Source organism: Seriola lalandi, unplaced genomic scaffold, assembly GCF_002814215.2.
Source record: "Seriola lalandi dorsalis isolate HSWRI2012SDOR001 ecotype SW California unplaced genomic scaffold, Sedor1 jcf7180002054400, whole genome shotgun sequence".
NCBI lineage: Eukaryota > Metazoa > Chordata > Actinopteri > Carangiformes > Carangidae > Seriola > Seriola lalandi.
The window spans coordinates 205,313-221,118 of record NW_019524953.1 but is presented as its reverse complement, the minus strand read 5'-3'; the positions used below and the strand labels follow the sequence as shown (position 1 = coordinate 221,118).

The window sequence follows — 15,806 nt, the reverse complement described above, 5'->3', positions numbered from 1 at the left end:
CTGTTTTTTTTTGCCTCACCATACTATTACCTTTTTTACATTTTTATGCCATACTATACTATGACTTTTTTTTTACATTTTTATGCCATACTATACTATGACGTTTTTTTGCCTTACTATACTATGACGTTTTTTTTCATTTTCATGCCTTACTATACTATGACGTTTTTTTCATTTTCATGCCATACTATACTATGACCTTTTTTTTTATTTTCATGCCTTACTACACTGACGCTTTTTTTTCATTTTTATGCCTCACTATACTGTGACTTTTTTTTCATTTCCATGCCATACTATACTATGACGGGTTTTTTTCATTTTTATGCCATACTATAGGCCTTACTATGCTATGACTTTTTCATACCTTGGTATACTAAAATGTTTTAATGCCTTACTATGACATTTTCTGGCGTTTTTATGCCCTACAATGCTTTGACGTTCTTATGCCTTATTATACTATGACGTCTTTTGATATTTTAATTTCTTACTATACTATGACGCTTTTATGACTTACTTTTGTCACAGCCTGTCATAACGGCTGGACAACCAGAAAGGGGAGACAACACAAGTTTGCATACAAAGTAAAAAAATTTATTCACAAAAAGCAAATTGAGATTAAGGCCAAACAATGACTAAAAAGTAATTAACACAAGCAAGGCCACAGTTGCCATCAGGTCTGCTAGGAACGCAGCATCACCGACAACACCGACATCCAGAGGTTGAAGAAAGAGTGCAGCCGGTGAGAGCGACATGAATGAATGGGGACGCCTTTATGATGCGCACCGGTCCCAGGTGTAGCACCTCAGGTTGATCCTGATCCCTGCATTTAGCACCTGAGAAGGGAAACAAAAAAAAGGAACAGGGACACCTTGTACCCAGGTGGAGGGTCAACATTTTTATGTCATTTCATGCCTAACTGTACTATGACATTTTTATGCATTACTATAATGTTTTTTGACGTTTTTGTCCCTTATTATACTACAACGTTTTAATACCTTACTATACTATGATGTCTTTTGACGTATTATGTTTTACTATGTTTTATGCCTTATTATACTATGATGATTTCATGACTTTTTGTGCTTCACTATACCGTGATGATTTTATGACTCTTTATACCTGACTATACTATGACATTTTGATGACTTTTTATGGTTATTATTCTAAAATGTTTTTATGACTTTTTATACTTTTCTATACTATGGCGATTTTATGACTTTCAATGCCTTCCAATACTATGGCGATTTTATGACTTTCTATGCCATCCAATACTATGACGTTTTTATGCCTTGTTATACTATGACGTTTTTATAATTTTTTATGCCTTACAATACTATGATGTTCTCATGACCTTTTATGCCTTACTATACTGTGAATTTTTTTTGCCTTACCATACTATGACCTTTTTTGTCATTTTTTTGCCATACTATACTATGACGTTTTTTTCATTTTCATGCCTACTGTACTATGACGTTTTTTTTAATTTTTTCATGACATACTATACTATGACCTTTTTTTATTATTATGGCACACTATATTTTGACTTTGTTTTGCCTTACTTTACTATGACCTTTTTTGTCATTTTCATGCTATAATAAACTGTAACTTTTTTTTTCATTTTTATGCCTAACTACACTGTGACCTTTTTTTTTGCCTTACTATACTATGACGGTTTTTTTTTCATTTTTATGCCATACTATACTATGACCTTTTTTACATTTTTATGCCATATTATCCTATGACCTTTTTTTTTCATTTTCATGACAAACTATACTGTGACTTTTTTTTTGCCTTACTGTACTATGACGGTTTTTTATTTTTATTTTTATGACATACTGTACTATGATCTTTTTTTTATTATTATGACATACTATATTTTGACTTTGTTTTTCATTTTTATGACCTTTTTGTCATTTCTATACCATAGTAGATATGACGTTTTTTTTCATTTTTATGCCATACTATACTGTGACCTTTTTTTCATTTTTATGCCTTACTATACTATGACGTTTTTTTTTCACTTTTATGACGTACTTAACTATGACTTTTTTTTATTATTATTGCATACTATATTTTGACTTTGTTTTGCCTTACTTTACTTTAACCTTTTTTGTCATTTTTATTCCATACTATACTATGACCTTTTTTTTTCATTTTTATGCCTTACTATACTGTGACTTTTTTTTTGCCTTACTATACTATGACTTTCTTTTTCATTTTTATGCCATACTATACTGTGACCTTTTTTACATTTTTATGCCATACTGTACTATGACGTTTTTTAATTTATTTTTATGCCTTACTATACTATGACCTTTTTTTCATTCTTATGCCATTCTATACTATGGCCTTTTATTAAATTTTCATGCTTTACTGTACTATGATGTTTTTTTTCATTTTTATGCCTTACTATACTGTGACGTTTTTTAACCTTACTATACTATGACCTGTTTTCATTTTTATGCCATACTATACTATGACCTTTTTTACATTTTTATGCCACATTATCCTATGACCTTTTTTTTTCATTTTCATGACAAACTATACAATGATGTTTTTTCATTTTTATGCCATACTATACTATGACCTTTTTGTCATTTCTATACCATAGTAGATATGACGTTTTTTTTTCATTTTTATGCCATACTATACTATGACCTTTTTTGTCATTTTCATAACAAACTATACTATGACGTTTTTTGTCATTTTTTTGCCATACTGTACTATGACGTTTTTTTTAATTTTTTCATGACATACTATACTATGACCTTTTTTTATTATTATGGCACACTATATTGTGACTTCGTTTTGCCTTACTTTACTATGACCTTTTTTGTCATTTTCATGCCATAATATACTGTGACTTTTTTTTTTAATTTTTATGCCTTACTACACTGTGACGTTTTTTAACCTTACTATACTATGACCTGTTTTCATTTTTATGCCATACTATACTATGACCTTTTTTTTGATTTTCATGCCTAAACATAGTATGACCTTTTTTTCATTTTTATGCCATATTATCCTATGACCTTTTTTTTCATTTTCATGACAAACTATACTATGACCTTTTTGTCATTTCTATACCATAGTAGATATGACGTTTTTTTTTCATTTTTATGCCATACTATACTATGACGTTTCTTTTCATTTTCATGCCTTACTATACTATGACTTTTTTTTTGCCTTACTATACTATGACGTTCTTTTTCATTTTTATGCCATACTATACTGTGACCTTTTTTACATTTTTATGCCATTCTATACTATGGCCTTTTTTTTAAATTTTCATGCTTTACTGTACTATGATGTTTTTTTTAATTTTTATGCCTTACTATACTGTGACGTTTTTTAACCTTACTATACTATGACCTGTTTTCATTTTTATGCCATACTATACTATGACCTTTTTTTTTATTTTCATGCCTAAACATAGTATGACCTTTTTTTCATTTTTATGCCTTACTATACTGTGACTTTTTTTTTGCCTTACTGTACTATGACGGTTTTTTATTTTTATTTTTATGACATACTGTACTATGATCTTTTTTTTATTATTATGACATACTATATTTTGACTTTGTTTTTCATTTTTATGAAATTCTTACTATGCTTACACAATTTCATGACTTTTTATGCCTTCCAATACTATGACGTTGTTTTGCCTTATTATACTATGACGTTTTTATAACTTTTTATGCCTTACTATACTATGAGTTTTTATCACTTTTCATGACTTCTGATACGGTTATGTGTTCATGACTTTTTATGCCTCACAATACTATGACGATTTTATTCTCTTTAATGCCATGGTATACTTAGACATTTTTATGACTTATTATGCTTTTCTATACTTACATGATTTTATGAATTTTCATGCCTTTCCATCCTATGAGATTTTATGACTTTTATACCTTATTATACTATTCCGATATTATGACATTTTTATATCTCTTATACTATGATATTTTTATGACATTTTACGCCGTACTATGTTATGACTTTTTCATCCCTTAGTATAGTACAAAGTTTTAATGCTTTACTATGACATTTTATGCCTTACCTCACTTACATTTATTTATGGTTTTATGACGTTTTTATGCCTTACTATACTATGACATTTTTCAACATTTTCATGCCTCACTTTTCTATGAAGTTTTTTGGCGTTTTTATGCCTTATTATACTATGACGTTGTATGATTTTCTTATGCTTTACTAGTCTTACACGATTTAATGACTTTTTATGACTTATACTGTGACTTTATTGAAACTTTTTATGCCTTACTATACTTGCACTTTAGTATACTATGTTTTTCTAACTTTTTATGGTTATTATACTATAACGATTTTATGACTTCTTATACTTTTCTATACTATGACAATTTTATGACTTTGTATGCCTTGAAATACTATGACATTTTTATGCCTTATTATACTTACTTTTATACTCTGACATTTACTTGACATTCTATGCTTTATTATACTTTTAGATTTTATGCCTTACTATACTATGACTAAAATGGAACTTCAGATCAAAAGCACAGAAGTATGACAGTATGTGTGTAGTATTTTCTGAATTTAACACTTTTCCTCTCTCCAGGCATCAAACACCGCAGCACGGAGCACAACTCCAGCCTGATGATGTCGGAGTCGGAGCTAGACAGCGATCAGGACACCATTTTCAGTCGGGACCGACCCATACGCAGCAGGAACCGGCTCAACGCCCAGGCCGCCCGCAATGGAAATGCCTTTGGATGATGGGATTACTGACCTCCTGGTAACATAAAATGGACCCATCTGGGATGTTTGCACTCTGGCAGCCACAAGTGGCAGTGAGAGATAAGGCTTCTTAAAGGTTAAAGGACTTCATCCTGTGCCACGAGTTTCAGGGTCAGACTCTTTTCAAGGACATGAGGACTAAAGGCCAGGAGGACAAACTTACCTCTCCTTAAACAGGATGTACAGGTGGGAACATCCAAACTTTTGCAAAATGATGCGATATTTAGAGGACACTTTGGAATGGGATGATTTTTGAATCCTGCACTGAAAGACAAAAACAAAAACTCATCAAAAGTCATAATCTCCAGAGCTAGATGAGAAGATAGTAGCATTCCGTACAGAGATGGGTCCAGGACGGGATCAGCCTAGCCTAGGGCAATGACTGGATGCAGGGGGAAACTGCTAGCCCAGCACAGTCAATAGAGAAATTATCCACCTTCTAACAATGTAGAATCTTTCTGATTTACATGTTGCATCTTGTTAGCTAACAAGCTAGACACTGGTCTATCAATGAGAGGGATTGGAGGTGATGACATAGAAGCTAACTTTAACATAACTCTGATTGTGTCCCCGAAATCTAACTTTAAAAAAAAAGAAAAAAAAAAGAAGCTGAATCTTAGGAGCTAGATGCTTACTGAAAGCTGCCAGACTCAAAAACAAAATCCGAACTAAGCTTATTGATTAATTTTAACCATTTAAAATCTAAACAAATTACTACTCAGACAAAACATTTCCAGTAGTTACAGTGCTGACCTCTGCTAAGCAAAGACATTAATTTGTGTCTTCACCTGAGAGAATTTCTTGGTGTTTAGCCTAGCTTAGCACAAAGTCTAGAAGCTAGCCTAGCAAAGTAAAGAGAAAATATCCTGTCTGATTAGCAAGTTGTAGCAGGCATATTTAACAAATGTAGAAATATAAATGTATAAAGAGACATGCCGAACTTGGAACTGGTGGAGCTAGTTAGACAGTTTTGAGGTTTTTGTTGAAAGGTCTCTTCTGAATAGTTTGAATGTTTCCCCGACTTAAATTAAAGTCATGTGAGCTCATTGTCTGTGGTTGTGGTCATCTCAAACAGCAGCATTTAGAAACAAACCGACTGATAAAAGTACTGATAATGCTCAGTCTAAAATGATGATATTGTTTATATTGTGTGAACCAAAAGAAGTGTCTTATGTAAACAAAATAACTTAAAACATAACGCCCATAATTTTTATTGGTACCAGTTCAGATCATCTCTAGTTTCCTGCCATACAAAAGTCACTTGGACGGCATGTAATATTGCAATTCTTAAATTTTCCCATTAATATATATAGTCAGAAATACAAAAATCTAGACTTTTTTTTTTTACATTAACTTTAACTGCAACAAAGTATATTACAATTAAAACAAATTACATTTTATATTAGAAACACAATCTGATGTACAAACCCAAATAACAGAACAATTAGTGCTGAACAACAGTGGACAGTGTATCATGTCACAACTGATCTTTTTCTAGGATCACTCATAAGTACAAGATTAACAGTTCGTAATGAAATAAAATAAAAATCAGTTACATGGCACTTGATGCTGCTGTCAGGGAATGGAGGTTTAGACAAAACACATCCAGGATTAAAATTAACAACAACTGACACAGTAACAAGGTATTTATTAAACCACTATATTACAATTAATGACATCTTTTAACATGTTCAAACATGTTTCTCCAAACATTCACTTTAGGGCATGTATTCAATATTTATATTTATTTATGAACACTCTTTAGCAATAGTGATCTCTAACAGATTTAAATGTATGTAGAGACTCCTAAGAATTTCCATACACAACTAATAACACTGGTTAGTTTTGTATTTGGCACGTCTTGGATTATTAAAATGGCCTAATTATGATGTTTTTAGAACCACTTTGAACATGTTTCAATGTTTTCAATTATGTCACAATATTCCACCGTTTCAAATGATAGTTTTTACAATAAACAGGCGTACAACAGGGTGTCAGGATGTTCAATATAAACATGATGAATTTACAAAAATCTAGCATAAGTTATTGAATTTGTTGTATCACAGTAAATTTGCCTTTTCTACCACAGTCAAGTGTGCAGCTTCTTTTCTGATTTAAACAAAATTGTGCTACTACAAAAAGTTCACTTGTGTGAAACTAAAAAAAAAGTAGTAATGGGTTGATTAGATGTTTCTTTACCATGGTGACAGAATACTAGATGCTGATTGGCTGGAAGTTCATTATTTTTTGTAACGTTCCAACATTCTAAACTGACAATTTGCTAAACGCTTCCCCAAACGGTAATTGTCCAATCATATCTTAGCAACTGTAACTTAGCGCAGCAGGAGTGTCAAGCTTTGGAGTTTAAAAGTTGTTTTTAGTCGCTCTGATAACCAAAGATAAAAGAGCAATAGCACAGAGAATGGCTTTAACGGTGTGTTTGTCTGCACTAATGTAAGCTGCTAACGTTAGCATGCCTGACAAACTAACTTATTACCTTACAGCGGTAACACAATGTTCCTACATATATTCTGTGGAGTTATAGGTTCCATTAGAAACTGCTTGGGACCTGGTCCTGGATGCACTGTATCAGAGTTTGGGTTAAAGTTAGCAGCTCTGTCCTGGTCTTCATTGAATTTAGAGAAGTTTATCAGGGACAACTTTGTCCCCATTCTTGAATCCTGTCTTGTAACATAAAGAATTTTGCTTGAAAATGAACAATAAAGCATAAATCTAACCTTTGTTTTTCTTATCCAAGTAAATTATGCATTTAAATAGGAAACATCTGAATAATTAGTTTAAAAGACATTTTTTCTTAGAATAATGTACTTTAGTACCAGGGATAGTTAGCTCTAACAGCAAAACAAAGGCAACATTGCTACATGTATTTTTAGCTGATTAAGAGGCTGACTTTTTACATTAGACCCGTTAGCTTTAGCCTCAGTCTGAGTCATTAGTGGGACTAAATATATGTAGATATGTAGCCATATAAAATGCAAATTTCACACCTTTTTGCTCATTAAACATTAAAAAGTCAGAGAGATAGAGACAAAGCTTCCTTTCAACTTACTTACATCAAATTAGCTAGCTATAGCTGCTAAAATCTGCTAGCAACAGTTGTCATCTTGCAAAATTCTGAGTCTGTTTTTTGTGTAGAAGACTCGCTGTTTAAAGTATTTCTGAGTTTTGATTGTAACTCTGCTTTCATCACCATGGTAACCAGCACAGGAGCAGTTCTAAAACACAAAGATCAACAGGCATAGCAACAGTAACCAAGCTTGGAGGGGCTCATCAAAGATGGGAGTCTACAGCTCCTCCTACTGGTTAGAGTGGTAAAATAACATTTGTTCAGAGGTGGACAAAGTTTGTAAGAGTTTACGCTTTAACAGTGAACAATGAATACAAAACCCTTTTGTTTTGATTGGTGGATAGTGACTGTCATCTAGCCAATCAGAAATAATCAAAATATAATCATTATATACTAACTGATGCTGTCCAGCACAGGTGAGAAAATTATTATTATACTTATTCTACACATGAACAGCTTCTTAGGAAAAGGCAACATGAGAAATAAGACGACCCTGTTTCACTCTGAATTGTCTCAGAGAATCATCCACAGGCTCTGGATGATGGTTATTTTTATTATTGTGCTTATGAACTGAACAAATCTGACATTGAGTACGAATGTCAGATGGGACGGTGAAACGTTCATTTGTAGAAGGTTATTTGACCAGTTTTCTAGACTAAAATTGTAGGTTTAATTTGTAATTATCATCATTAAAAGCCCTCTTATACTTTAGATGTCCAACATCTTATTTATTTTTATTCTTGTCAAGTGTGTTAACATTGAAATCAGTCAGAACCTATATCTACAGTTGTAACCACTTCAGTGATCAGTACATTTACAGTGTGGTGTGTTACCACTGGATGGGGGCATTGCTCCGTCCTGGTTTAGGGCTTGAGGCCTCCAAAGCACATGTACTTGACGTCCAGATACTCATCGATGCCGTACTTGGAGCCCTCGCGGCCCAACCCGGACTGTTTGACCCCACCAAAGGTGGCCTCTGGGGTGGACAGCAGGCCCTCGTTTACTCCAACTATCCCCGTCTCCAACGCCTCCGCCACCCGCCAGATCTGACTCACATCCTGCGAGTAGAAATAACCTGAGGATCAAAGACACAGAGTTTAATAAAACTCCAAAACTGGTCTGAGAACAGAACAAAGGAATATATCAAATATGTCATAACGGGTCAGTAAGACCTGTATCAGTCCAAAGACTCAGTCCTCTGAAGGCAAACTCTGATTGATCTGTATCAGCCTATATTAATTATAAATGACTTGATCAGTTCTGTTAAATAAGGTTTTAATGACTAATGAATTGCTGTTGACTACCAGATGGATTTTTCTAGGATATTTCTAAAATATGTTCTTATCCAAGTTTTGCAAATCGACTGTTTAATAGACAATTAAATTGACTAATTTAATCTGGCAAGAAAGTTCACTCCTTCACAGTCCTTCCGGTCTCAACCACTGAAGATTCAGGAAAACTCATTAAACCCGACATGTTGCAGTGAAATGCTGCTATCAATGAATCCTCTTTGTTTTCCTGATTATCTGTGAGTGGACTGACTGATCTGAACATTAGTAACCAGCACAGGTGTATCTGCCCCTCATCCCCCTGGTCTGAGCCGTGTTCACCAGGTCTTTATTTGGTTTATTTGCTCTGTTGCACAGTCAGTATGTACCTGGGTCTATTATTTCCCAAACCTGTTTCATATTCTGTCATTTTACAGTGTTGTAGTTGCCGGAGCTCAGAGGGATGTTCTCACCTGCCAGTCCAACGTTGGAGGCGTTGGCGATGGCCAGAGCCTCATCTTCTGTGTTAAACCTGGAAAACAGAAACAGGATCTGATTGGTTGATGACATCCTCAGTACCTAAATACAACCAGCTGATGTTTTTATTTTCCTCAAGTTTAGCATGAGAGTTTTCTTCAGCTTATGCAGACACAGTGAGAAACATGAACAAACTCATCACTGTCAAAGTCTCTTTCAGGAACATTTTTTATAATAAAACATGAATGTCCTGTTTGATATTTTAATGTAGCTGCAACTTTTTTAGTTTGAACAATTTAAATATTGTTCCTTTCTGACATTGTGAAATGATAATGTGAAATAAATTTGATATTTATTATTTCCTCCTGATAAAAATGCATCAAACCCAGATGTGGCTACATTTAATAAAGGATGAAGATCTGATACGTTAAAAGGCTAAATATGATAAATTTAATCTAATAATTTAACCAATCCCATGTGCAGAACCAAACCAACGTGTTTATCAATTTTATTTGGGACTATTTTCAGCAGCGGATGAATCCATATTTGGTGCTGTAGTGAGTGTTTAGAGCAGCAGGACGGTGTGTGAACTGTGTGGACTGTGAGCGTACACACCTGATGACGGGCAGCAGCGGGCCGAAGGTTTCCTCTTTGGTGCACAGCATCTCCTTGGTGACGTCGGCCAGCAGAGTCGGCTCCATAAAGGACCCGTCCAGGCGCTTCCCGCCCTTCAACACCTTCGCTCCCCGGGACACTGCATCTGAAATCTGGTGGGCCACCTGAGAGACGGAGAGACCTTCATAAGCTGATGAGCTCACTGACACCTGTATGTTTCAGTGTGTGTGTGTGTGTGTGTGTGTGTGGGGGGGGGGGAGTTCACCTTCTCTGCAGCTCTGGTGTTGATGAGCGGCCCCTGGGTGGTCTCGGGATCCGAGCCGTGACCTACACGGAGCTCAGCGTCCATCGCTCGGCCGAGTCTCTCCATGAAGCGATCGTAGATCCCGCCCTGAACCAGAAACCGGTTCGAACACACACAAGTCTGCCAGGGGGTGGGAGGGGGTGGGGGGAATGTAAAAGTTAGTTACTTTAGTTACTTCAGTAATTTTAATTTAGTAACTTCAGTTTTAATAAACTGGATGTAAAAGTGAAGAATGAACTAGTTGCACTTTTGATTCCTCAGGAGTTGAATCCATTTTCTCTTGGCTACACTGACGAGGCCAGCGGGGAAAATTAGCAGCAAGGCCGACTGCATCCGGGTCTCTGTTACCTGTCCAGAGTTCCTGAACTTGGAGGCCATGGCTCCGCCCACCGCCTTGTCGACATCAGCACTGTCAAACACGATGAAGGGGGCGTGGCCACCGAGCTCCATGGACGCCTTCTTCACGGTGTCGGCGGCCATTTTCAGCAACACCTGAGAGGAAAACGGACGACATCAGATTCGACAGTTTCTGTCAGACCAGATCAAAACAAACTAAAAACTGGGACGTTAATCATGTGACCACGTGAGAACTGTAGGTTCAATGTGCGTCCTGCATCACTGGGACCGTTTGACGTATTGTGAGACACTGGACCCTTCTGGACTTTAAAAGACTGTAAAATGAGAACAGCACTTGGACCAGGACTGAGGGAGGCTTCATGTCTGACCTTGCCGGTGGCGGTGGAGCCAGTGAAGGAGATTTTTGCTACCAGGGGGTCGGTGCAGAGGACCTCCCCGACCGACGGAGTCTTCTCTCTGGAGCAAGGAACCACGTTAAACACCCCCGCCGGGATCCCCGCCTGTTCTGCCAGCTACACACACACACAAACACACACACACACAGGTCACGTTAGCCCTCTTCTCAGGGATCACTGTGAATTCTGGGAAATTGTGAGGGTCATTTTTTTTTTTTTTTTTTACAGTTCTAAAGAATTCATCAAAGAAAATAATGTGCAGATCGATCAATAATGAAAACAGTGGTTAGTTGATACAACCCTCTTCTGGTTAGAAGGAATATTTTTCCTCTTTTGATGATTTGATGATCAATTGATCTTCATCATTTGTCAGTAACTAAAGTTATCAATAAAGTTTGAGTTCAGATATGTGATCAACTGCAACTACTAAATGAATCCACATTAACATTAATGAAGCTAATTAATGTTGACACCCTGAAGCTGAGCTGAGTGAAATAACAGCTGGAACTTTCACAGCTGACTCTTCACAAACTACTTGATCCAGAACTCTGATCTTAACGAGCTCCAACGAGCTGCTGATCATCTCTCTGGAGAAGAGTCTCCTCCGCGTTGAACTACAAAAACACGGTTCACCGGCGGTCGTACAGAGATGTTCCAGAGCGATGCGTCATCACTCACAAACAATCTTTGGCAGAGTCCAACAGAACATGTACAGCACTGACAGTTGTACCGACCTCAGCCAGAGCCAGCGCCGACAGCGGGGTGTCCTCCGCCGGTTTGACCACCACCGTGCAGCCGGCCGCCAGAGCGGCCCCCACCTTCCTGGTGATCATGGCGCTGGGGAAGTTCCACTGTGACACAACATGACAACAGGGTTATCCCAAACCAACACAGTGACACTGCAGCTTTACCTGCACTCAGCCTGGTGGTCTTCAATTCATCACTGCCAGGAAACTCACCGGCGTGATGATGGAGGTGACCCCCACTGGCTGTTTGAGGAGGAAGATCTTCCTGTCCTTGGCGGGTGAGGGGACGATGTCGCCATAAACTCGTCGCGCCTCCTCTGAAAACCACTCCAGGAAGGAGGCCGAGTACGCGATCTCCCCGAGAGACTCCTGCAGCGGCTTCCCCTGAAAACAGATTCAGGGTCAGTGTGAAGACGCTCACAGCGCGTCACACACCGACATCACCACAACACACCAACGTTAATGTTTAAAGGATACACAGACAATAATCCACAGACTTCACTGTCCACAGATTTCACCAGAACTACTTCCTCAGTAGAAAGTAGTTCCGGCTAAAACCGCCTGTCTGTGGATGATTGCAGTGACAGCGATGCTGCTGTTAAAATGTTATTTCTAAATGCTGAGAGACAGATCTCTGAAACCTGAGCACATAAAACTACACGCTTGGTTGGCTGGCCAAAAGTAAACGGACAGGCCTTTCCACATAACATTAATGTACTGGGTGTGCTGCTTAGTGTCAGTGTAGGGAACTATGTTGATAATCAATTTATCATTTAGGGCCTTTTTTAAATAAAAATGCTAAACATTTCCTGGTGCTTTCTCTGTTTATATCTTTCTAAACTGAAAACATCTGAATGCCTCATTTGGGCAATTTTCAACACTTTCTGACACTTGAATCCGTCTCCTTCATCCCCAGTTACAGGTTTCAGAGCTGAGCACTTCTGCCGCGTCTTTAACTGCCACAGACGGGGAAATGTTCAGCTGTCCACAAACTGTTGTAGTGAGTCTGTTTTCAAGGCGTCATCAAGGTGAACATGATACTCACACATTCGAATGTGATCAGTTTAGCCAGGTCTTCTTTGTGCAGCGTCAGCAGGTCGAACCATTTCCTCAACAGGACGCTCCTCTCCTGCAGAGAGCCCCCCATCACATCAACAGATGTTTTCCTGATGTTATCATCACAGCACAGACGTTGATAAAGTATTTGGATAGTTACAAATCTGTCATTCTTCAGGCTTTCCAGCACATTCAGTTTAAAATAAAGTAATAGATACTATCACATTATCAAAATTGTTACCAATTAATTTTCTGTTGATTAATCAACTGTTTTCTGACATGATAATCAATAATGGAGTATTGCTAAGTATTGCAGCTGAAATATTTAGTGTTATTCCCCCTATTAAGACCCTGTCAGTCAATGTGTTGTTTTACTGTGGTTGTTAATATTTCAGATTTTACCTTTAAGGAACCAAACAACAGTCGGACTTTGTCTCTGTGGTCTGAAGGAAAAATTAACTGATGAAAAGTTAATAACTGTATGAAAACGTCTGGACAGGAAAAACTCTAATAATCACTAACAAGTCAGGTTAGTGCAACAACACAATTTTATTTCAACACATAAAGTTAATGTTCTCCCTCGGTTCATTTCATTGAAGAGCAAAAGTCCATTCACATTTTTTAAAATTTAACTCCATTCATATTTCCCGCAGTTTAACGTCGTCGTGTTCACTGTGAACCTTCACGCTTCGTTTTCTGAATCCTTTGGAGACTCACTTCACTACGTCTGGATTTCAAACACTCACTACCTCATTATTGACAACAATTTGAACTCAACTGATTTGATCTAAATAGTGACTGTGCCGAATTAAAGTCTGGCTCCTGTGTGTTGGGAAATTTTATTTATTTATTTATTTTTTTTTGCTTTTCTGAGTGGATACACAACGTTTACGTTAAATTGACGGTTTTTCAAATGGAGCATTGTTAACCACAGAGAGACAAACGTTCAGACTAATAACATTTCTCCAACGCAACCAGCAAGTTCCGCGAATCGTTGCGATCAGATCCGAAAGTGAAAGTCGTGTTTTAATCTAAAACTGTGTGATTCTCTGTGAATTTTGTTTCAGCCGAATTAAATTCTGGCTCCTGCTTGTTAACAAAATGTCCGCCGTGTCATTGTTTTTCGTGTTTTCCTGGGTGGATTTACAACATTGATGTTAATTTGACAGTTTCCCGCATGTGGTGCGGAGCAGCAGAGGGCGGATGTGAACTTACCTTAGCCGTGTGCTGCTTCCAGGAGTGAAACGCCTTGTACGCAGCGTCCACAGCCTGCTTTGCCTCGACCGGGCCACAGTCTGCCACCCGGGCTATCTCCTGCCCGGTGGCGGGGTCCAGGACGGGAAACACCGAGGCTGCGGAGACCCAACGGCCGTCCACGTAACCCTGCGTCCGGAGCAGCGGACCGGTGACATCCAGGCTGTAGCGCCTCTGCATGGCTGCGCGCAGGCCGGGGAAGACCTGCCGGAGGAAGCAGCTAGCCCTCAGCACACACACCGTGGACATACCGGGGTTAAATGTGTGCAGCTGGGTGTGTGTTCAAATCTCACTGTGCAGGTCCGAGGTTTTATTTCTCCGTGCCGGTCCAGAGCCGAACCTCAGCTGCTTTCTGTCGGTTTGAACCAGTCCGGAGGAGGACGCGTTAACCACGTGACACTGCACAAACACAACAATAAAGCACTTTACCTCCTCCCTCCGCTCCGGGTCACTGATGCATCTTAACAGAAAACACAAGAGTAGTTGGTTAATGACTTCAATTTTCTCCTGCAGTTCATCGTGTCCTGCAGGTGCGCAGGAATAAAGAGGGTGACTGGTGCGTTGGCCTGTAATTTCTCTCACCTCACACACCTACAAATTGTAAAAGAAGTGGTGAAGTTTTATAATAAATAAAATAATAAATAAAATAAATAAGTTTTACGAACCAGTGAATGTTTCCACACAGTTGTAATGAAAAGACTTCTTCACTAGCTTTTAAAAACCAGAGCTCGGTAGAGACCTCTGCTGGTCAGAGTGAGGAAAAGCGCCATGATGCAAAATGTCTCGAGGGCAAAAGTCCAACACATGAACCTCCCTGAAGCTAAAGTGAACTTTTTTTCACATTACGGCACATGTGAAAAATTATTTATTTATTTATTTTATAATTCTGGGTTTAAAGTCAGAATTAATGAATAAATAAATTGATACATAAATAAAAGAAGCATGTTCCATTGAATACTCCATGTAACTGAAAAACAATAGATAACATTTTGCATTGTGGATTTTGACATTGTCCCTGTTTGTAAACAAGTAAAAGTCACGAATAGAGGAATTAAATAAATGCAGGTGCGTACACGCACACATGCGCCTGGTTATAGTTAAAGAATAACGTAAGAAGCGTCTGTACAGCCACAGGTGCTTGGGGCTAAATCAGCGATCCAACTCCTCAAAAGCCCGCGAGGGCGCACTGAGTTTGTAAACCTAGAATGATTAACGCCTAATTCAAGTTCAGTGTCACATTTTGCCAACTTCTACTATTGTGCGACTTAAAACCAAACATGCTGACTGGAACAGTTTACAGTATAAAATGTTTTTTTAATGCAGCGCGTTATGTTCAGTCATTGATTGATCATGAAGTCAAACGCACCTATTGAGTACAACAGCACAGGGACTTTTAACTACATGTACCACTCCACTTAACCATCAATCAGCGTCACATTAACGTCGTTATATCGATCTTGGATTCTA

General features: G+C 37.7%; 2 protein-coding genes across 3 annotated transcripts in view; one reads left to right on the top strand and one right to left on the bottom strand.

Annotated features, from left to right (window-relative positions):
* kiaa0319 (KIAA0319 ortholog) overlaps nt 1-5,825 on the top strand; it is a 25,474-nt gene extending 19,649 nt beyond the window's left edge. The window contains exon 16 of the mRNA XM_023409600.2: nt 4,601-5,825. Within this exon, the coding sequence (XP_023265368.1) occupies nt 4,601-4,758 (158 nt within the window). The 3' untranslated portion in view covers nt 4,759-5,825. The remainder of the gene's footprint in view (nt 1-4,600) is intronic.
* A 149-nt stretch (nt 5,826-5,974) lies between these two features.
* On the bottom strand, nt 5,975-14,937 carry aldh5a1 (aldehyde dehydrogenase 5 family, member A1 (succinate-semialdehyde dehydrogenase)). 2 transcript variants are annotated; one of them, XM_023409599.2, is made up of 11 exons: nt 14,633-14,936; nt 14,301-14,543; nt 13,075-13,158; nt 12,243-12,413; nt 12,018-12,134; nt 11,257-11,400; nt 10,880-11,023; nt 10,493-10,651; nt 10,228-10,391; nt 9,609-9,667; nt 5,975-8,942 (listed from the first exon to the last, which is right to left on the bottom strand). In XM_023409599.2, exons 2-11 carry the CDS (start codon nt 14,517-14,519, stop codon nt 8,731-8,733), a joined length of 1,473 nt encoding a protein of 490 aa, XP_023265367.1. In that variant the 5' UTR covers nt 14,520-14,543; nt 14,633-14,936; the 3' UTR covers nt 5,975-8,730. The 2 variants fall into 2 exon arrangements, with proteins under 2 accessions (XP_023265367.1, XP_023265366.1); XM_023409598.2 differs by having other exon boundaries at nt 14,301-14,937.
* Nucleotides 14,938-15,806: the final 869 nt, after the last annotated feature.

Coding starts and splice junctions, on each gene's coding strand:
- aldh5a1 (XM_023409598.2), bottom strand. CDS start 14,588: ATGTCCACGGTGTGTGTGCTGAGGGCTAGCTGCTTCCTCCGGCAGGTC. Junction 12,135..12,242: donor TCACCTCCATCATCACGCCG/GTGAGTTTCCTG, acceptor GTTGTGTCACAG/TGGAACTTCCCCAGCGCCAT. Junction 11,401..12,017: donor CGGCGCTGGCTCTGGCTGAG/GTCGGTACAACT, acceptor GTGTGTGTGTAG/CTGGCAGAACAGGCGGGGAT.